We start from the raw sequence: 22,837 nt of genomic DNA, 5'->3' as shown, positions 1-22,837 counted from the left end.
TTTCTTGCTTGATGGTTGGTATTCAGTTATAATCGTGAATTAATGAAAACATGCTTTCACAATTTTCATATACTGTAATATCATAACTGAAATTTAGCTGGAAGACTGCACTTAGTGCTGGCTGTAGCTAAGCATCAACTCAAATTTAATACCTTTCTCTGTATATGCCTTGTGAGTAATATTTTCATATCTCATGCTTTAGTAGAGTCTTGCACTTTCAAGTGAACATAAAGCTTCAAATAAAATGAATGGCAAACAAGAATTGGCCGTTTAATTAAGACAATTTCAATCAACATTCTAAATTGTACTAATTGAAAATAATATCATTAGTAAAATAATCATCCATGAGTATGTAATTATCACCATATTTCAGAAACAAGGATGCTGATTTCTGCATAAAATACATGGAAAATTAGTCTTCTAGGCACATTGCCTTACAAGCACGTTCCAACCCACAGAGTTCACTCTCATGTATAAACATTTTTCACTTGACATACTTGGTAAACCAATTTAACATGTCCAATTGGGCCTCTTCAGCACTCTTGACGGCTGACTCATCCTCAAGATTGTACCTCACTGACCATCCATGAGCCACACCAGGGAATATTTTCACAAAGCTATCAAACTGTAAGATATACATAATAGGAGGTTAAATAAAAGCAACTGAATTATTGTTAATTTTGACCTGCAAAGCAGAAAAATCACTCCATGTTTGTTGTTGGAAGAAGAAATAACATATTTCCAGGATTATTACCCAGGCTTCATTAAATGCTGTAAATATTCTATGATGGCAAATTTAATTCAACAAATGTTTTAAATTGGAACATAACATTCACATCTATAAAATTTAAAATCATGATGAGAGAATCAAGGAATGACCTTTTCTTAGGTCTTACCTCAGATTTTTCTGACAACTTCTTTCCAAACTCTTTCAATTGTTCAGGTGGGGAAGTATGGTCAATCTCAGCTCCCAATATAGCAATAGGAACCTTAACATCTGAAAAAAATGAACCTTAACATCTCAGACAACATGCAATCAGTAGCATTATTTAGCATGAGCTTGAAAAGTGGGAGACTAACCATCAATTTCATCTTCCGTGATCTTTCCAGGATGTAACACGACAGCAGCATGAATGTCAGAAGAACTTGCTAATTTCGCTACTACCTTCCCTGGTAAATATGAAGGGAAGCTAGATATTAGTAGCTGAAGCACTCTAGGTTTTCTATGCAAAAACTAATTTCAAATCATTCAAGCATGAAGTCATACAACAAATTTAAAATTGAAAGCAAATCACTTACCTCCCCAGCAAAAACCTGCAGCCCCAATGGCAGAAACTCCTCTACTCTTCAGAGCCGTAAGCACAGGTTTGGCATCTTCATATCCTTTATCCTAGAAGGAAAATGTATTCAAATTCAGCTCAAAGCAATCAGAAACGTTCTAGCCATACATAATAGATAATAAGCCATTTTATTTCAATCAACTAAGGCCCTGAACAAAACATGCATAAATGTTCAATTTGGACATCAAAGGCAAATCAATATGTGCCCTGTTTGATTTCTTGATTCTTGCACAATTTGTCATATGCCCATCCATAGATTGCAACTGAGAAGCAAGAAACTAACCGTGTTGTGAGTTTTTCGCCATGAGTCTCGATCAAATGTAGGGTCATTAAAATTAATAATAGGGTCCCCATAAAAAAAATCAGGAACTACCACCAAATATCCAGCTGACGCAACTTTGTCTGCAAGTTTCCTTCACAGCAAGACAGTGCATAATATTAATTTCATACTAGTGAACAACATTTACTTCCACCAATTCAAACTATAGAGGACAACTGGATATCATTTGGCTTGAGCTTAGATAGTTTATGGTTGAATACATCATTAGCATGTGAAAGACTACTAGGTGGTATAAGAAAAATCATTTATATGGTAAGAGAAGAAGAAAAGTATGTATCCTGTACTTAGTTTACTGTTTCAGACTTGTGACCTGGAAATTTTATATTTAGAATGCATATGCACAAGAAGAACAAATAACAATTAGGAACAGGTTTGCTTTACAAGCTCTTAAAATCAGTATGGGGAAACTACCAAAAAGAAAAAGAAAAAGAAAAAGAAAAAACCCTTATGATTTGCCTGTAAAACACGGAGACCCACTAAACTTTAAAATGTAACACATAACACCCCTGTAGTCGTGTTTTAGTTGGAACTGTTACATCTTCCATTACTATTGATGGTAAATAACACATGCCTCACACATGCATTTACACAATTCAAAACAAAGACTAAAAAGACATGAATATTTCCCACCTCTTTCTGACAGCTATGAACTATAATGGCTAAAATTGAGCCATTGAAGCCTTTATAACTGTTGGAAACTTTTCTCTGTTTTAACCTTCTAGGGTGTACAAGTGTCCATGTGAGGCAAACACTATCAACAATAACGAAAAATGTTATGGTTAAAAGAAAACCATGACCACAAGGTGGTTGTGTGTCACAATTCAAAGTTTGTTTTACAAGCAAACCACAATGGTTTGTTTTTATTTTTTATTTTTAAATAATTTTCCCTCATAGATATTTGGTACTTCATTTTTCTTATTCTTCTTTGAAATCAGAGACGTAAAGTTTATGAGCTTATCATTGTATTCACATTTCTTGTTTCACGATTCTCATAAAATCAATCAGTGAAATTCTCAATTCTCCACTCACACTTAGATCCGTTTTATGCACAGTAATAAAATAATACATTTCTTTTGCTAACTCACATTATTTGATTAGCTAAAATTTTCATTCCTCCAAAGGCTTTGAAATATATTTAAAATGATGTCAAAATATTATAGCCATGATAGGCCTGGTGTTGCTCCATATTAAGGGTTGCTTGTTTATCATCATCCTTTGAATGGCTTTTTAAAGGCAGAGAAAACAAATTGTAAAATAATGGCATTCATGAAGTTAACAACACGTTTAGTTATGTGAAAATTTTCAAATTACTAGTGTTGGGTCTTGTTTGGTCCAGACCCATAAGGGCTGATTCACTAATTCATGCCCCAAGCCATCAGGCATTTTATAAAACTAAGTGGCGGGAACTTCCAGCACACAAAGCAACAGACGCACACAAACACACAAACACATAGATAGTGAGATACACACAAGAGGCTAAGAGAACACCCAAGTGAAAGAGATAAGGGTTTGGGTGTGAGTTTTCTTTCCCCGTACCATGGCCATTAAAAACTATTGAAAGCAAGTGTTTGAAAGGTGTTTGGGGTCTCATTGTTGTGTAACCTCAAGTTGTGTGATAAAACTTGAGTAGAAAACCATTGTAACTTGTTGTCTATAATAATTTGTTCGGTGTGCAACCCAGGGATGTAGGCTTAGTGTAAACTAAGTAAATCTTGTGTGTGCATTGTGCATGCCTTCTATGTGTTTGATAATTTGTCTCTTATATTCAATATTGCATATATAGCCAGCTTAGCCTTGGTATCTGTCGTGGCTAATTTCCAATACCTCTGTGTTGGTAAATTTAGAATTTTTTTTTATAAGATAATTTTATTGAAAAGAGACTGCTTCATGCAAAATGACATAAATCAGCCTAAGAATTACAAACAAAAACAGAAAATTTAGACTTGCTTGACAATCTTGGTGGAGACTTTGCTCTCACCAAGAAGTGGCCAGTTTTTCCCAACAACTAGTACATGTATTGTGAAGAAATCCTTAATCCTAGAGAATGAAAGATTTATAAGCTCAACTAGCTATACTTTCAAAACCAATCTTATGTTTCTGTGCTTTTCCTTTAATTATCTAATTTACTAATGTTGTCACAAAATTCTATCCTCTTATTTTGAGTGACAGTTTTCTTCTAAAATGGAAGCAAGCACCAAAATATGTAACTAGTTGCCTCTATATACCGCAATTGAATTTGAACCATTTAGTAAGTTACAAAACACCTGATCCAGTAAAACAAAGAAATCATCGTACCTTAAATTGGGTGCTTCATACCCTGCAAAACATCACCAGATGATACAAAAATTAAATTGTAGCTCCAAGGAACATTATCAAATTACAAATTTATGTACTACATAAAAAAAAAAACAAATTCCACATTCACACACATATGTACATAAGTGAAAGTTGTGAAATTATAAATTGAATAACAACAAAATCATTCAAACCCAGATGGCAAAAAAGTGTTTTTTTTTCTCTCTAAATGCTTTATTATCAAAACCCACATCTCTAAACTTTTTGAATTATAGATTCAAGAATACAACATTTACATACATGTTATAGTGAAGAAGGAAACACAAGTAAGATGGGGTGGTACCAAAAACATCGGAAATGAGAAGGATGGCAAGCTTGGAATCTGGAGAGCCAGTGATATAGGTTTGAAGGCCTCCAAATTCTTGGACTGTTCCTGCTCCACAGGTTGAGCTCAGAGTTGGTGGGTTCTCAAAGCACTGAGAGCTTGACATCTTTACAATTTTGAGTGGCAGTGTTGAAGTGTGAAAGTCAGGACTGAGGAGAAAAGTGGAGGGAATCTCAGGTCTTATAGAGAAGACAGCGTCACTGCTTACGTACGTGTAAGGGTAAAAAATAGAAATGTTTGACAATTCTAGTACCAGGCTGTTTACCAGAACCATCTTCACGCGGTAGATTTTAGCTGAGGATATCTCACTTTTATATTATCCTATCATGTTTTATTAGTTATTTTCGTTCTATCATGTTAGAGTTGTGTCAAAATTATGGTACAAAGTAGTATAGTCTTAGGTTTTTTTTCATGTTTGACACGAAAACACAAGCAAAAATAATATTATTTTGGATTTAGTGTTTAGTGCAAATGAGATTGTGTCGAAGTGGATTGCAATTGATACACAATAACCATATTCATATAAATAATTTTTATTTTTATTTGACTTTAATTTTGAGTTTTAAATAATGAATTGAGTTATTGAAACTTAAAGGAGTTTTAATGGTTATATTGACAAATTCCTCATTTTCGACATTTTTTAGGTTGAAATGGATCTTGGTCGTATCAACTCTATACATGTTTATTAAAAATATTGAAATAAGTTTGTTTGCATCAACCCAACATGACCTATATGTTAAGTGCGTTAAATGGATCGTGTTTTTAAACTAGTGGTTGATGAATTTTGACATTACTAATAAATATGCCACATTAAGATTGATTCATGTAGTTAAATACTCATGTCTAGATACAAACACAATCCAATATCATGAAATGAGTGAAGGAAACCTAGGTCATCTCTCCAAAATAGCAATTCATTATTCCAGCCATAATATACTAATATTCCTTCTCTCTCAATCACATCATTATGTTACTTTTTGTTCTATTTTTGTTTTTGCTTTAATAGATAAAATAGACTTCATCTTATCTTATGACATTCATTCTATAATAATTGATTTATTCTTTGTTATTAGACTAAGATACTAATTGGTTTTTATTTTTTTATGTATAAAGGATTTGAACCTAAGAAGATACCTTGCTGATCGAAAATGAATCATTATTTTGAAGGTGTCATTTTTTAATCCATTTTATAATAATTGATTCATTCTTTGTCATTAGGCAAAGATACAAATTGGTTTTTGTATATAATAAAGGATTTGAACCTAGAAAGAGACATTACTGATTGAAAATGAATCATTATTTTGAAACCGCAATTTTTTTAATTTAATATTGTCCCATCAAATCATGAAAACACCTCAAGAAACCGGCTACTTGACTACTTCCCTACTCTTACACACACACAGATTTTTCAAATTTCTACTATCAAAAATTTTAAATATTAGCACGATGCACATAAATCAGGCTTATGCTGGCTGTAGCAGGAGGTTATGCTACCATGAATTAAACCTCAGACAAGAGTGTGAACGGTCCAAATTAACAATCCTCTAAGTATTAACTCAAATTCAATAGTAGCTTGTACTCAACTAATAAAGTCTCTGATAGTTGAATAAGAGATTTAGGATTCAATCCTCACTGTGTATTTTTCACAATTTTCTCTTGATTTCTATATTTTTCTCTTCTCTTTTGCTTGCTCTCACTCATGCAGTTCTTCAAGACTGCAATGTCCTCAGTCTCATTCTCTGGGACTTCTCCTCTTACTCACTGGCCGAATGGCCTCTCATTTTATTTCTTCATCTTTTCCTTGTTTTCTTCCTTTCATACTCTTGACATGAATTCACAATAAATGCAACCCACTTCCCTTGACTTTGCTTCAGCCAATTTCATTTTTCTTTGACTCTCCCTTAGGCCGAATAGCCTTCATGCATCAACCCTTTCTTTTCTCTTTTTCTCCTCAACGTGTCCAACACGCCTAAGCCAACCAACCCAATAATCATGCTGACTTTTGTACATGACGAAGAAAAGTTAAGAGACGTGAAAGAAGCTCATTTTTTTTAATAAGAAACTTGTAACTTTTATAAAACGAAGATAACATTGCTACATCATGCAGGCTCAATCATAATAGGTGTTTCCTCTATCCAAGCTCATTAAATGAGCATGTCACCCAACAATATTGTGATTCTTCGTATGACATATTTATTGAGAAACTCTAATCTCATGTAGAATCACCATTAAAGCAGATTTTTTGCCTGTAAATGTCCGGTTAGATAGGGAATAATAAATAATATTATAAAGTCTCATACTTTAACAGAAGAAATCCTGCTCAAGTGAAGATATAGCCAAATGGCCAAAGAAAGAATTGACCTCTTAATTCAGACAATTTTAATTAATATTCTAAATGGTGCTAGTACAAAATAATATCATAAGTAAAATAATCAGCCATTAGTAATTATTACCAAATTTCTGAAACAAGGGTGCTAATCTCTTTTTTCGATAATTCAATTATTCCAACAAGTGAAAGACACAGATTCAAATCTTGGTTCTTTTCACTAGAAAGACCAAACAATACTACTAAAGTACAAGCTTTTAGGTGAAACAAAGACTCTAATGTCTGCATACAATACATAGATAATTACCCGTCTTCTAGCCACATTACCTTACGTTATTCCAACCCTCACATTTCTCTTTCATGTATAAACAATTTTTCACTTGACATACTTGGTAAACCAGTTTAACATGTCCAAATGGGCCTCTTCAGCACTCTTGACGGCTGACTCATCCTCAACATTGTACCTTACTGTCCATCCATGAGCCACACCAGGATATATCTTCACAAAGCTATCGAACTGAAAGATATACATAGTAGGAGGTTAAAAAAAAAAGCTGAATTATTGTTAATTTTGATATGCAAAGCAGAAAAATCACTCTTCTTTGTAGGAAGAAGAAAATTATAACTTTTATCCAGAAGATTTACTATGCTGGAAGAGATTATGCTCTCTTATCAAGAGAAGTGTTTCTGACCATGAATTTCTAGTCATGAAAGAAATTCCAGTATTTTTACCCAGGCTTCATTAAATGCTGGAAACATACTATGATGGAAAATTACTTCCAAAAAAAAAAAAGACTTAAATTGGAACAAAACATTTACATTTATAAAATTCAAAATCATGAATAGAGAATCAATGAATGACTTTTTCTTAGGACATACCTCAGATTTTTCTGACAACTTCTTTCCAAACTGTTTCAATCGTTCAGGTGGGGAAGAATGGTCAATCTCAGCTCCCAATATTGAAATAGGAATCTTAACATCTGACACAATGAATATGAACAACTGAGACAACATGCTACCTGTAACAAATATTTAGCATAAGCTACAAAAATGGAAGGCTTACTATTGATTTCATCTTCTGTGATCCGTCCAGGATGCAACAAGACCGCAGCCTGAAGGTCAGTAGAACTTGCTAATTTGACCAATACCATTGCTGAAACACATGCACACAAGCTAGATTTTAGCAACTGAAGCACTCCAGGTTTACTATGCCAAGAAATTTTCAAAAAATTCAAGAATTGAGTTCCTCATCAAAGTTGAAATTGAAATCAAATCACTTACCACCCCAACAAAAACCTGCTGACCCTATGGCAGAGAATCCTTTACTCTTCAAAGCTTCAATCACAGGTTTGGCATCTTCAAATCCTTTTTCCTAGAGAGGAATATTTATTCAAATTAAGCTCAAAGCAGTCAGAATTAGGTCAGTTCAAGTCATACATTACAGATAAAAAGCATTCAATTTCAACTTTGGCTTTTAAAAAAAAATGCATAGATGTGTAATAGTATGTCAATTAGGACATCAAACACAATTTGATATGTGCCTTGCTTATTTTCTTGATTCTTGCACAATTTTTCATATGCCCACCCTGAAGATCGCAACTGAGAAACAAGAAACTAACCGTGTTGTGAGCTTTCATCCAAGTGTCTAGATCAAATTTAGGGTCACTAAGATCAGTGACAGGGTCACCATGGAAAAAATCAGGAACTACCACAAAGAAGCCAGCTGCTGCAACCTTGTCAGCTAGTTTCCTTCATAGAGAAGCGATGCATATTATTAATATCATATAGCTAGGAATAACTGATATTTGAATGCACTTACATCTAGTTTATCTAGAACATAAAAGTAAATTTGGCTGGTGAATAACAAAATTGATGGAACATAAAAAGCTCTAAGACATGGTTGATGATAGTTTGGATTTATGCGCTTAGTAAAAGTTAAAATATGATAAATCATAGTATCTGAAAAAACATTTGCTTCCACTAGTTTGAACTATTGAGGACTGGATATTATTTGGCTCAAGTTTAGATAATTTGTTGAAAATATATATCATTAACATTTGAAGGACTAAAAGGCAGCCTAAGAAAAATCAAATAAAAGGTGAGGACAGAAGAAAATAAAGAAGAAGACAACATTATATACCCTGGACTAAGTATAGCGTTTCGGACTTGTGATCAGAACACTTCATAGTTAGGATGAACTTATGAAAACACTGCATTTAGGATGCATAGACAATCAACAATTAGAAATAAGTTCACTTTACAAGCCCTTAAAATCTATAACATGGAAAATGCAGAAAACCCACTTGCAGTTTGCCTGTAAAACACAAAGACCTCATGAACTTTTATGTTAAACGCATAAATCCATGTAATTGTGCTTTAGTGATAATCGTGACTTTTTCCATTACTATTGGTGGTAAATAGTGTCTGTACCTCACGAGGGCATTTACACGCTCTGAAATGAAGGGCAAAGAAGGAGAGTCATTTTTGTTACTATCTCCAGCCTCTTTCCAAAGGCTATAATTTCCACGGAATTCAAAGAACTTTAGGTCCCTTTGGCCCTTGGATTGCTTGGTTGTGTTCTATTAGCTAACTAAACATGCCTAAATTTAGGCCAATTACATGTAAATGGCCCAAATTTGGCCTTTATAGCTGTTGGAAAGAGGCATGAAATATTCTTGTCTCCTGTCCCCTATTTCATATACATACATAGGGTCATCAAATAGCCCACAGCCCACAGCCCGACCCAGAAACCCGTCGGCCCACCGGGCTAATGGGTGGCCCGGCCCGTTGTTATTGAGACTCATGGGTAGCCCACTAGCCCAGTGGGTCAGGCTGTAAGCTAGTTTTTATGCCCATGGGTACCCAGTGAGCTAGCCCAGTAGCTGAACCCGTTGCCCAGCCCGTTGGCCTAACCTGTTGGCCCAGCCCAATAACTCATAATTCATAACAAAAATATATAGGAAATGTATGAAGGATGAAGGATTGATCTTGAGATATTATAGAGGAAATTCTTAAGAAAACTTCCTCAACCACTAAGATACTCAAAGTAATTGTACTAAACTTAGTTTACTAAATATATATATTTTTCTAGTAGTCTAGCAAATTTGAATTAATCATTTGACATTTTTTTGTATTAAAGATAAAAATAAAAAAAATATTTAAAGCCTTAATAAACAAAAAATTAAATAGGTTTCCATCAACAAAACAAAAAATTAAATAGATTTGACTGTAAAAAAATTTGTAATTAAGTATTAAATTCTTTAATTCTTTCCTTTAAAAAAATAGATTGATTATTCCCTTACAAAAAATTGATTATTTTCTGATAAAAATAATAAAATAATATGCTAACACAAGCCCATGGGTAACCCATTAGGCCCAACCCGATAGTCCAGCTCGCTAAAGACAAAATAGGCATTGCCCATGAGCAGGGTCATGAGCTGAGGTTTTCTTTTTCGGCCCAGCCCGACCCAACCCATTAATTAGTTAATAGCCCATTATACCCAGCCCATTGTGCCCATGGGCCAAGTAAAAATAAGTCGGGCCGGCCTGACCCGGCCCATTGACGACCCTAGTGCCCATGAAAGGCACATGTACTATTTACCTTTTTTTTTTTTTTTTTTTTAACTGAAAAAGGTAGAACTATTTAACTTTAATGATAATGATAAATTGAAACAGTTATACCTAAAACATGACTTCAAGGATGTAATGGGTCACATGTCAAAATTCAGTGATCATGTCTTACGGGCAAACCCCATGAATCTTTTTATGGATACTTGCTATTTCATTTTCCTTCTTGGAAAGTTTGAAAGTTTATAAGCTAACCATTGCATTCACTTTCCTTGATGTCATCATTCTCGTAATATTCATCAGCCACATTCTTCACTCAAACTAAAAATTTCAATCCTTCCACGAGCTTCATGTTTCCCACATTCTTGGACTTGATATCACTTATTTTTTCTTTTTTCTTTTTTTTTTTTTCTTTTTTTCTTTTTATTTTTTCCAAATTCATTAACAATGATGTTAAGGATTGCATATTTATTATCATTGTCCTACGTGACTGCATCACATCCTTTAAAAGACTTTCTTAGGCAGGTGAACAAAATTGTTGGATAATGATCTTTGTGAAGTTAACAATACATGTATTGGCAGAAATCAAGGAATCTAGGCCGGTCACAATTACTCAGTGTTACCAAATCTGGTCCTAATAAACCACCATTAGTTGGAGCCTCCTAAGGAAGCAATTCCAAAATAATCTCTAAGCAATTACTCAAATGATACCAAAGTTGGTCCTAGTCAACCACCTTTACTATTGGAAAATTCTAAGGAAGCAATCACATAATACTTTCTAAGAATCACTATTTGTACAATCGATTTTGAATTTAAATTCTTTTTTTATGGAGAATATGTTGTATTATAAAAGGAGATGTAGCCTTACTATACTAGCCGAATGAACAAGATACAGTTTCTACTTTCTACTCTCCAAATATTCTCTCTAATGTTTGATTTCTTTGAACATGTACTAGTTTTGTGAAAATTAAGAAGAGAAAACTCTCCATTCTTCCTTAATCCAATAGAAGGCAAGATTTTATCTCGGAGAATTAATCACTCTTTATAAATTTGGTTTTGAAATTTGAAATTCTTTTTGTATAGAGATTATGTTGATTTATAAAAGGAGAGGTAACCTTACTATACTAGCTTTCTAATCTCCAAATATTCTCTCTACTGTTTGATTTCTTTCTACATGTACTAGTTTTGTGAAAATTAAGAAAAGAAGGATCATAGCTGCACAAATAGCGGATTTCCTTCAAAATCCTTAATCCTAGAGAAGGCAAGATTTATCTCTAAGAGAACCAAGGGAAAAAAAATAGCAGCTCAGCTAGCCGTCCTTTAAAAATCATTTCTATCACCGATGTTGTTTTCCTTTTGCTTTAATGATCCAATATGTAACTATTGAATGTTGTCACATAACTCTATCCTCTTAGTTTGAGTGACAGTTTTCTTTTATATGTAACTAGTTGCCTCTATATAGCGCAATTGAAATATTTGATCCAGTAAAAGAAATCATCATACCTGAAATTTGGTGCTTCATAACCTGAAAAACACCACAAGATGATACATAAAAAGAAATGAATTATAGCTCCAAGGAACATAATCAAATTTATGTCTAATAAAGATAGATCATATTCCTTATTTGTAATTATATACTTTATCTCCAAGAAAACTGAAGAACCACCCCACCCCCCGCCCCCCAGACACACACAGTCACACACATATACACAACAACGACAAAAGGCAAGCCTTATGTCTCAAATTTTGTTGGAGATGACTATTGATTATCAACCACTAATCATGGTCAATCACATATTCTTTCCTATCATGTTATTCTATTCAAAGTCACATTATTTATTACTTCATTAACAACGATATCATTCAAACCCAGGTGGTCAATTTTTTCATTTTAGAAATGTTTATTAGGAATTAAAATCGCTTTGCAAGGAAAGCTTTCACAAAACTAATCAAAACCCAGGTCCAAAACTTTTGAATTAGAGATTCAAGAATGCAAACATGTACATAAACATCATGTATATGAAACACATAAAGAAACAAAGGAACCCAAGTAAGAGAAAAGAAGATAGGTACCAAAACCATCGGAAAGAAGAAGGATGGCAAGCTTAGAATGAGGAGAGCCAGTGACATAAGTTTGAAGGCCTCCAAACTCTTGGACTGTCCCTGCTCCACAGGTTGAGCTCAAGGTTGGTGCGTTCTCAAAGCACTGAGAGCTCGACATTTTGGTTACAACTGTGATCAGTGGCTGAGTCTGAGCTGCAGTATCAAAAGTGTTGAAGATTTGGAAGGAAAAGTGGAGGGAAGAGAAGAAGACATGAATGGAGTAAACGTCACTGCTTACGTCAAAGGAGGCTTTGTCTGTCTCATCCCTCCAAAAATAACAATTTGTTATTCATGCTTATCAAAAACAAACAAACTATTTATTATTCCAGGTGTAATATACTACTAACAGAGACAGAACTAGTAAGGGCCAGAGGCGCCATTGCGCCCCCCAAAATTTTTTAAAAAAAAAATAGTAATAGTATACACATTTAATGAAGGGAAAACGTCCTATGCGTAAAACCTATACACATGTATAATATTAAGTTCCCACTAAAATCCAACTCCAAACAGACTGAAAACAGAGGCTGAAAAACAGAGAACGAGAAAAGAACTCAGACAAGCTCACCGCCACAGCGATCCCTCTTCCATCTTTGCTTGCCCAATCCTCCACCACACCACACACCGGAGCTCACCGCCACAGAGTTCGCCGGAGCTGTGCTTGAGAACGAATTAAGAAAACCCATCTTACATCTTGGCTTGCCCAAACCTCCACCACACCACACACCGAAGCTCACCGCCACAGAGGTCTCCGGAGCTGTGCGTGGAGCTTGGAAACATACCGGAGCCGCTGTGAGCCACGATCCTAAGGTTTGTTTTTCATGATTTTACCTTTTTCCCAATTTGGATTTCGAATTATTGATGGGTTTTTCTGTTTTCTGGGTTTATGGGTTCAGTACAGTTGTGTTTGGGATTTTGGGTTTTGGAATTGGAGTTTAAAGGTTCTGGGTATTGCTAGTTTTGTGCTAATATTGCTCATTACTAATAGCTTGAGGTTTTGTGCTAATTTTGTGCTAGTTTTGGGTTTTGTGCTAATATTATTAGTCTTTGAATTGTTATTGCTGGGTGTGATTTTGAGAAGAGAAAACATTATTGATGGGTTTTTCTGGGTTTATGGGTTTATCAAACCTGTGGATGTTTGAGGAGGCCAGGGAATATTGGGGATGTTCCTGTGTATGTTCCTGGTTTTCGGATTCCTAAACCTGTTGATTTCTCCCACTCATTGGGTTATCACTTGTCCAAGAATTTAGTGAAGCGCCTATCTGCTCTGAGAACTCGTATCGTTATAGAAAAAACTTGATATTGCTTTACTAATTGTGAGACCTCAGTTATTGAAACATTGGATAATTTTGTTGTTTGTAGGAGGTTCAACCTTAGCTGATCTTCAGCAGGCTCTGGTAGATTACTTGCCTGTTCTTTTAGGACTAGTTAAAGATGGTAAAGTGTGTATTAGTGCCACTATGATTTGAATGTTTTAACTGTTTTGGATAATTCGTAATAGTGGCACTTATCTGTTATTTGCAGGAAACCATCTACAATACAAGGTACAATTTGTATGGGTAAATCAGGAGGATGATGCGGAGGTGGGAGTATAGGACTAATCTATCAAGTTTCAATTTTCTGTTCTGCCTTTCATTTCTAGTTGTCATTACATCCCCATACATTTAGTGGAATTGATATTTTTATATGGATCAATACTTTTGCAGGAAACCGGCATGTCTAATGCTTGGTAAGAGGTGTTGTCAGTTTTGCACTTGATGGCAATGCTATCATTATCACGGGCCAACTTATTACTTCTCCCAAGAACATCTTCCAACGGTAACCAGCCAAAGGTATGAGAAGGTAGTTTTACTGCAAAACTTTATGCTTGAGTTATTGTGACCTCTAATTTTGTTATTTATTTGTAAAATTTACATTGGCTATCATGTATAAACTTATAATAGAGAAACATCTGGTTCCAAATTTATAATAGAATTATTTTGGGACATTTTTTTTATATATAAATAAAGTTTTCTCTTTGTTCAACATTTCCGAAGAGTAATATCAAAATTTTGAACGTATTTTTATTCTTAATAGTCTTCAATGGTTTAGGGAAATTTTGTTTCATCTGGTAAGAAAATACTATACCAATTAAATTTCTCCTTATGTGATGGTTGGTCTTTCAAGCTTGGAGGCTGCTTATTCATTTTAATTTGTTTCTCTTCCTTGCCATAGATTTGTGGTAACTATAGTTGGTGTTAAGGGTCCCTCTGTTATTTTTTTCCTTTAATTTTTATTTTTGTTTACCGAACCCTTGGATCTCATTTTGTTTCAATTTTGATTTGTCTGATGACTAAGTTTTATTGTTAAGTATGAAGCTTGCTGATTTTGCTTGGGTTTTAAAATTGGGATATTGGCTATGGCCAAATATGCAGTGATTGAACTGAAAGTGACCTGCTTGTAGTTGGTGTGTGTATAGGTCTCTTGGCTTTGGCATTAACCGAGAGTAAGTTCCAAATTTCAGAACATTGGCTGATTTGAATGCCTAATGTGAGTTTGGTAATCATCCGGATCATAGTTGCAACTTGAATGAGCTTTCATATGTAATTGTTTCTTATTAGGATACCCCTTTGCTTATATGGACAATAACGATAGAGATAAGTAACCACACATTTAATGGCTTTGAGTTATCAATTCTTGAGCTAAAATATTTATTTTTGTTGTAATTTTATTAGTATTCTACTAGATTTTGTGTTGTCTTTGTATCCCTTCCTTTGTAGAGTTTGTTAATAATTTGAATTTTAGCCTCTAATTATTTAGAGGGAGTCTATATATGTTGCCTTTATATAGATTTTCTTGTTACTAATACAGTTAGTATCACTTGTCAAATAATAAGTTTACTAATATAGTTTGCTGCTAACTTGAGTTTGTATGATCTCATGCTTGAAGGTGACTACTGATCTATTCCTAGCTCTACAAAATCCAGAAAAATGTTTTTGCCCCTTTTGGATCATTGGTTGAAGACTTCCAGTGGAGAGCATCACACTTCAAAAAAGTTTTTAGTTTTACAAATTCTTTCTGTAATCAAGCAGCTCATGTAATAGCAAAGGAAGCTCTCAAGAGAAATTCTAATGGAATTTGGGTGGAGGAATGCCCCCTTTCCTTCTTAATTCTGTATAAATAGACAAATATATGGTAGACTAGGGAGATATTGTATATGCTCTAGAACATGTCTTGTATGCTAGAGATTTGATATTGTTTCAAAAGCCTTTCAATCGGAGGTGTCTTATATTGTACCGAGCAAGTTTGCTCCTAGTGTATAGTTTGCATTGTTTTGAAATTTTTTTTTGTAATCTTTGACGTAGGTTGTGGACAAATGCTCTAATGATTATTTATATATCAATTGGTTTGGTAATGGTGTATTAGTGTTTTGAGTATTCTTTGTAGATTTGAATATATGGAATTAGGATACATTTCAGGTTCATAGCTTGTTTTGAAGCAAAAGATCATAAAAAGAAAAATCTCAATGCAAATCATGAATGGAAACAACAGAAGTTTTTTTTTTTTTTTTTTGGAGATATGACTGAAATTCATTCATCAGCAAAGAAACAGTACATAACCAATCAAGACAACAAATTCAGAAGCAAGAAAAAACAAAAGGACTAGCACCAATCTAGACCACAACTAGACTTAATTACAAAGAGACCTTAGAGCTTACAAAAAGTTACTACCAAAAATCTCACTTGTTAAATTCATAGACAGGTCATGAATTTTGAAATAATACAAGCCAACTAATACTTCTGTACCATACAAACTAAAATTTGACATAATAACAACTCAATTTAGAATAAAAATTTAAATAAAACCTGTCACAATTTAATTTATAATAAAACCTATTATGATTTAGAATACAAAAAGAGAATTATAAAATTACAAAGACATTTGAAATAAAACCTGTCACAATTTAATTTATAATAAAACCTATTATGATTTAGAATACAAAAAGAGAATTATAAAATTACAAAGACATCTGAAATAAAACCTGTCACAATTAATTTTTTTTTTTTTTAGAAAAGTTTATAACTGAGAATACATTCACCTAAAATAAAACCTGTCACAATTCAATTCATAAAAGATCACGTGATTGACCATAAATCTTGAAATAAAATTTGTCACAATTCTTTTGAGAAATTTCTTATTGAGAATACATTCATCTAGAATAAAACTTGTCATAGTTCAATATTAAAAAAAAAAAGACCCTACGTTGGGAATACAAAAAAGAAGATAGCTCTATGTCTATCCACCATAATTTAAACATTATATAACCAAAAAATATTTGCTTCTCAATCCATTTTCTTGGACATAAAACTTGTTTATACATCAACTTTCTTGGAATTGTTGTAATGGATTCCAGCTGTGTCCCAGAGGCTAAAGTTGACAGCGAAGAATTCAATAACCACAGTAAGTAAACTTGTCGGGAAGGCATCTGTAAGAAGAAAAATTGAAAGAAATACAAAATCCAAGGAAAAAGAAAAAAGGAAACAATTCAGTCAAGGTTTAAAAAAACAAAAAAAGGAAACACAAATTGAAAAATTGAAAGAAATATATATAGGAAACAATTCAGCAATCCTATCATACAATAAGTAACATTCTTCTGAATCTTCTAAAACTGGGTTAGGTAACTACCAACCTAAAAAAAAAAAAAAAAGGAAACAATTCAATCAAGGTTTTCTTAAAAAAAAAAAAAAAGGAAACACAAATTGAAAAATTGAAAAAAATATATATAGGAAACAAAGCAATCCTATCGTACAATAAGTAACATTCTTTTGAATCTTCTAAAACTGGGTTAGGTAACTACCAACCCAAAAAAAAAAAAACATATTCAATTTAGTTAAGCAAAATTGTGCATAATTAATGTTAAATGACAGTCATCTCCTACACCTTATGCCATGGACTTGAGCATTAAGCTGTCATAGCAAAGCCATGCACAACAAACAAGACTAAATAAAGATATAATGATTTGCATAAAAAAATAATCAAACAGGACAGCATAAAGATATTTGAGCAAACATACACATGGTATTCATTAGCAAATAATAGAAACTATGGTCAAAATTTTCCCTGGCAGATAATACTCTCTTAGGTATCAAATCAGCTATTACACTTCATTTTTATCAATGTTCTGCATTTGCAGAACATTTTTTTTAGTGGACAGTCTGAAATATGAGTACATTAACAGGCTATGAATTTGGTTGCCAACATTCATATAAAAGTTCCCATTAATAAAACACTATAATTTCCATTCATTGGGAAGTGAAGAGATGGAGAGAGCATGCCTTTGCCATGACAGATACAAAAGCATTTAAAAGAAGATTAGTTGTTACAATTGTGATGGCATTTGAGTACCCCCAACCAAGCATATAAGCTTTATTCATATTATCTTCTAAATTCACAATCCAACTGACTCTTCCTTATCAACATATGTCCTCTAAAGTTATCAATATGGAGTTTCAATTCTAACCCCTCACCACACACATACAGAGACCTTAAACCAGTTTAAGGAATTCATAGAAAGAATAAGATGTGTTAACATATTAGAAAGTTTTTTTTTATCTTAAAAAAAAAAAAAAAAAAAAGAAGAAGAAGAAAGAAAGAAAAGAAAATACAAATGTAACAGAAGGCTAAAACCTAATTTCTTGCACTATCTCTTTCCTCTTTAAATGGGACATGCCAAGAAACTGATTAGATGACAAAGATTGTAACATGCATCACTTCCATTCATACAAGATTTTCCCCAACTAGTTCTCAAAATTTCCTTGAATGTATCCCAATTCTTCATAAATCCAACAAGCAATAATTAATAGACACAACATATATAGTCAATACAATTTCTGAACCAATAAGATGACCACTAGCTGAAATGTTGCAACATTTGGACCAGAGTCTTGGGTAAGGTATCTAAATTGACACAATAATTCTTGACAGGTCCAGGACCAATTGAAAACTGAAGAAATAAAAAAGCTAACTCTGGAGAGGATTACCTGTACATCTCCAGCAGAAAATAAACCTTCAACTGAAGTTTTTGCAGTACCCTCTACGTACAGCAATCAAAAAGCAATCAGAAAAAAGAACCTTTAAACTCCAATCAAAAAGCACAAAATTAGCACAAAACCTCAAGCTATTAGTAATGAGCAATATTAGCACAAAACTAACAACACCCAGAACCTTTAAACTCCAATTCCAAAACACAACTGTACTGAACCCATAAACCTAGAAAACAGAAAAACCCATCAATAATTCGAAATCCAAATTGGGGAAAAGGTAAAATCGTGAAAAACAAACCTTAGGATCGTGGCTCACGGCGGCTCCGGTATGTTTCCAAGCTCCACGCACAGCTCCGGCGACCTCTATGGCGGTGAGCTTCGGTGTGTGGTGTGATGGAGGTTTGGGCAAGCCAAGATGGAAGATGGGTTTTCTTAATTCGTTCTCAAGCACAGCTCCGGCGAACTCTGTGGCGGTGAGCTCCGGTGTGTGGTGTGGTGGAGGATTGGGCAAGCAAAGATGGAAGAGGGAGGGCTGTGGCGGTGAGCTTTTGTCTGAGTTCTTTCTTCGTTCTCTGTTTTTCAGCCTCTGTTTTCAGTCTGTTTGGAGTAGGATTTTAGCGGGAACTTAATATTATACACGTGTTAGGATTTTATTGGCTGGCGTAAAACACAGGTTTTACGCCACAGCCTGATAGAACATTTTCTCTTTAATGAATAGTTTAACAGTTAAGCCCAAAATAATTATTTTTTGCCCCCCCTCCTCCCAATAAGTTACAAATTGGCCCATAAAAATGATAAAACTCGAGTGACAAACAACAATATTACAACATCTGTGTTACCGTGTTGTCTGTTTCTTACTTTGTCTTCTTAGATCCAAGCTATTTTTTTATGAGTATTACGATTGACTATTTGAATTTTCGTAAAAAAGATATGACTATTTTTGCTGAATAGAAAAGAAAAGAAAAAACGCAAAAGAAGAAGAAGAAAAATAAATGAATATAAATTACAAACCAAGTTAATGTACCTGTAGTGAGTGAGAGTAGGGTGTGTGGGTGGCCATTAATCAGTGTGTGGGATGGGATGGCTGGTGTGTTTGGTTATTAATTTTTAACTTAAAATATTTAATTTCTTTTAACTTACTACTTACTAGTTGGTTGTTTATTAGTAAATTAGTTTAAATTTATGTGGGGTATTATAAAATTGAATAGCTGTGTTAATAAATTGGTGCTAATGTGTAGTGTACAGTCATTAGTATTATAAATTTTATTATATAAATTTTATAAATTCATGTATCATTAATTTGAAGAAAATTAGGATTGAAAGGGAGATTGTTGCAAAGTTTAGTACAAAATCAACTATAGATGATTTTTGTTATTTAAAAGAATGTTGAATTCTATTTTCAAATTATTAATTTAAAATGTATTAATAAATGGTTATTTTGTTTCTCCTCTCTTTTGTTGACATTTTCTTAACATTAAATATATGCTAATTTGTATTTTAAAGAATTTTTTTATTGAGTGTTTTGGCCCCCCTAAATTTTGATCCTAGTTCTGTTCCTGACTACTAATATATTCATTCTCTACCGATCAAACCTTTTTTTAACCCACTATATATCAAAGCTACATAGACACTACAAATTTGATACCTGCTAATATGTCAGGTTGGTAGTGTGAGGTTAAAAAATGAATTCAATGGTGAGTCTATATAGGAATCGATAAAATTTTGCCATGTGAAAAAATTTGTCATTTTTTTTTTTCTTTGTTGTGTATCTTACTCTAAATCAAACTTGAAAATAAGGAATTAACCGGGACTAATATAGGTGACAAGTTGATATTGCCAATATTATTGAGAATCTTAAGATATATATATATATATATATATAAAGAATCTTGAGTTTTGCTGGTCCATAGACAAATTAATAATATTTCTTAAGGTAGTTAACTCCCTTAACACGAAGCAACACCTGATTCTTGAGATTACAGTGGGCCAATTTATATTTTTAGTTAATTTGAATATGTGCAATTTAGCCATGCTAGGAGACAGAGTAACAGCGCCACCCATAATATTACTAAATATGTGAGACATGTTAGTAAGTTTTTAGTGTGAATAGAAGATGTTTCTTCACACTTTTCTACTGTAATTCAAGTTAAATCGACTATTCCTTAAATAAAATTTAAGTGTTCTTTCTCAAAAAAAAAAAACTTAATCCTTGAGATGGAATGAAAATATATATATATATATATTAAAATTACATCAGTTTCTTTTTTTTATTTATTTATTTATAATAGTATGCTAGTTAAAAAAACTTAATCCTTGAGATGGAATGAAAATATATATATATATATATTAAAATTACATCAGTTTCTTTTTTTTATTTATTTATTTATAATAGTATGCTAGTCAATAACTCTTTATATATTGACTGTATACTATGAAAAACTATTAGATTGTTTGTATTTCAAGATACTAAGATATTACAAATTATCTCATCTATAAATATATTTGAATTTTTTTGTTTTCTTAAAATTTATACATAAAATATGAGTTTATGGACTAACTAGTAAATAGCATCTTATTAAAACCAGTTTTAGGGTGCATATTTCATTAAAAAAAAAAAATAGTGTGTATATTAAAAAAGTGAGAACTTAATTAAGATTAACAATGAAAATTTTAAAATATTGATTAAATAAAAAGTTATTAACAAAAATTTATACGGTAGCATTGAATGTAATCAAAAGAAACACAATTACCACAATAACTTCTATTTTAAGAATTTCCTAGAAAAGAAACTTCTATTTTAAGAAAGCATTAACTTTAAGGAAAAAAAAAATAGAGGTATTCTTCCACAAGTAAAAGTATGGAGTCACATATATCTCAGGTGATTAGTTTTTTATTATATTATTAAATGAAATTTATTCATTAATAACAATGAAATATTAGAATGAATATTATTATTTTATTTAAAAAAAATCTCACTTCCCTAGGATGCTTTAGTCGGTTTATTACTAAATTTACATTTGACGTAAATAACGTGATCAGGAGATTAGCCTGGGACTTGGGAGGGTGTGAGACTATGATATAAATTAATAGCTTAAAGACATAGTTGATCCCTAAAGTTTAGCTAATAAAGAATGCTAGACTACAAGTAAAGATAAAATGATCACTTTTTAACTTATAAATGTTGTGGTTAAACTAAAAATTAACATATCGTCGTTTTATAAGAATTAAAATTGTTTTAATTTAAAAAAAAAAAAATTTAAGTGATGAATAAAAATGATCAACTTAAAATTTTAAAAACTAAAATTACTCGTGAACTAATTTAAGAACCACTCATGTATTTTAACATTTCTTCATTCTATTAAAAGATGGCAAATGACCATAATGTATTAAATTTTGTATTGTATAGACTGTACTGAAAGTTGAAGAGTTAAATTACCGCGCATTGATCACGCTACCCGTTAACATTGCAATCATGACAAGACCACCCACTTCTCTTCACTTGTAACTTTTCATTGTTGCTATCTTGAAAGGATTGAGATCTAAGTATTTTACTTGATGCAATAGTTCTCAACAATTAAGATTGAAAGTTTTAAAAAACAATTTTTACTCTCAACTATTGAATAAAAAAGTGAAAAAGTTAAAGATAAAGGTAAAGATAGTAAAATTGTATAAGTTGTTTGCGAGTGGGGGAGAGGGTAGGGTATTGCACCCGATCCTAATTCGTCCTAAAAATGTATGGTACAATTCTTACCTTTATTATATTTTATCATATGATTAAGTTGATTATTGTACTGCATTTTTTAATTTGAGAATCTAAAATATAATGTTTTTTTTTCCCTAGAAGTATAAGCCACCTTTTGAAAAAAAAAAAAAAAAAAAAACTTGAGAATCTAAAATATAATGTATATATACTTAATTTTGTCCCCTAGAAGTACAAGCCACCCTTTGAAAAAAAAAATCTAATAGCCTGATAAGGAAGATTTGAATCTTAATTATCCTAATTAAGAGGAACAAATTATGCCGTTGAGTTGCAAAGATCTTGATACAAATTCCTATTTTTGAATGAGTAATTTTACAAACACAATTGTTGTCATGTTATGAATAAATTAACATTATTTTCATGTGGGTCTATTACTGACACCACATTTATAATATAATAATAACAACAAGTGATATAATTAGTTAAAAAAGTTAAAAATATTAGTGTTTTGAGTTGAATTCTTTGCAAGCCTTTAGTTCTGCAACTACCAACTAGCCCACCATTTTTTTGAAATTGTAAGATTTCAAAGTGTTGAGTAAAGTAGACCAATTTATTTGATAAATTTTAGTTAAAATTTTGTTATTAGTTATAATTTGAGTCCGCAATTAATGTTACTTTTTTTTTACCCACCAATAATAATCTAATACTTAAGATTTATCATAAAAATAAAATATAATAAAAATGTGTAGACATAATATTTC

At 32.5% G+C, this 22,837-nt stretch overlaps 2 protein-coding genes and 2 long non-coding RNA genes across 5 annotated transcripts; 1 reads left to right on the top strand and 3 right to left on the bottom strand.

The window, feature by feature from the left end:
- Positions 1–302: 302 nt before the first annotated feature.
- Positions 303–4,649, bottom strand: LOC111997521 (endo-1,3;1,4-beta-D-glucanase). The gene is made up of 7 exons (XM_024029616.2): positions 4,319–4,649; positions 3,976–3,997; positions 1,624–1,753; positions 1,300–1,390; positions 1,081–1,170; positions 897–997; positions 303–625 (listed from the first exon to the last, which is right to left on the bottom strand). The coding sequence occupies exons 1-7, from the start codon at positions 4,632–4,634 to the stop codon at positions 485–487; spliced, it is 891 nt and encodes a 296-aa protein (XP_023885384.1). The 5' UTR covers positions 4,635–4,649; the 3' UTR covers positions 303–484.
- Positions 4,650–6,817: 2,168 nt separating this feature from the next.
- On the bottom strand, positions 6,818–12,652 carry LOC111997522 (endo-1,3;1,4-beta-D-glucanase). Its single transcript, XM_024029617.2, has 7 exons — positions 12,327–12,652; positions 11,757–11,778; positions 8,306–8,435; positions 7,968–8,058; positions 7,750–7,839; positions 7,566–7,666; positions 6,818–7,203 (listed from the first exon to the last, which is right to left on the bottom strand). The coding sequence occupies exons 1-7, from the start codon at positions 12,472–12,474 to the stop codon at positions 7,063–7,065; spliced, it is 723 nt and encodes a 240-aa protein (XP_023885385.1). The 5' UTR covers positions 12,475–12,652; the 3' UTR covers positions 6,818–7,062.
- A 72-nt stretch (positions 12,653–12,724) lies between these two features.
- Positions 12,725–15,747, top strand: LOC111997523 (uncharacterized). 2 transcript variants are annotated; one of them, XR_002881372.2, is made up of 5 exons: positions 12,725–13,163; positions 13,716–13,790; positions 13,878–13,936; positions 14,060–14,195; positions 15,282–15,747. It is a non-coding gene; the product is annotated as an uncharacterized LOC111997523 (long non-coding RNA). The 2 variants fall into 2 exon arrangements; XR_002881371.2 differs by having other exon boundaries at positions 12,734–13,163; positions 14,060–14,185.
- Positions 15,748–16,452: 705 nt separating this feature from the next.
- On the bottom strand, positions 16,453–18,988 carry LOC111997542 (uncharacterized). The gene is made up of 3 exons (XR_010630563.1): positions 18,675–18,988; positions 18,374–18,602; positions 16,453–16,818 (listed from the first exon to the last, which is right to left on the bottom strand). It is a non-coding gene; the product is annotated as an uncharacterized LOC111997542 (long non-coding RNA).
- Positions 18,989–22,837: the final 3,849 nt, after the last annotated feature.

This window comes from Quercus suber, unplaced genomic scaffold (assembly GCF_002906115.3).
Source record: "Quercus suber isolate HL8 unplaced genomic scaffold, Cork oak 2.0 scaffold_163, whole genome shotgun sequence".
Classification (NCBI taxonomy): domain Eukaryota; kingdom Viridiplantae; phylum Streptophyta; class Magnoliopsida; order Fagales; family Fagaceae; genus Quercus; species Quercus suber.
Note: the sequence above shows the minus strand (reverse complement) of the source record. Positions and strands in the feature narration are given on the sequence as shown.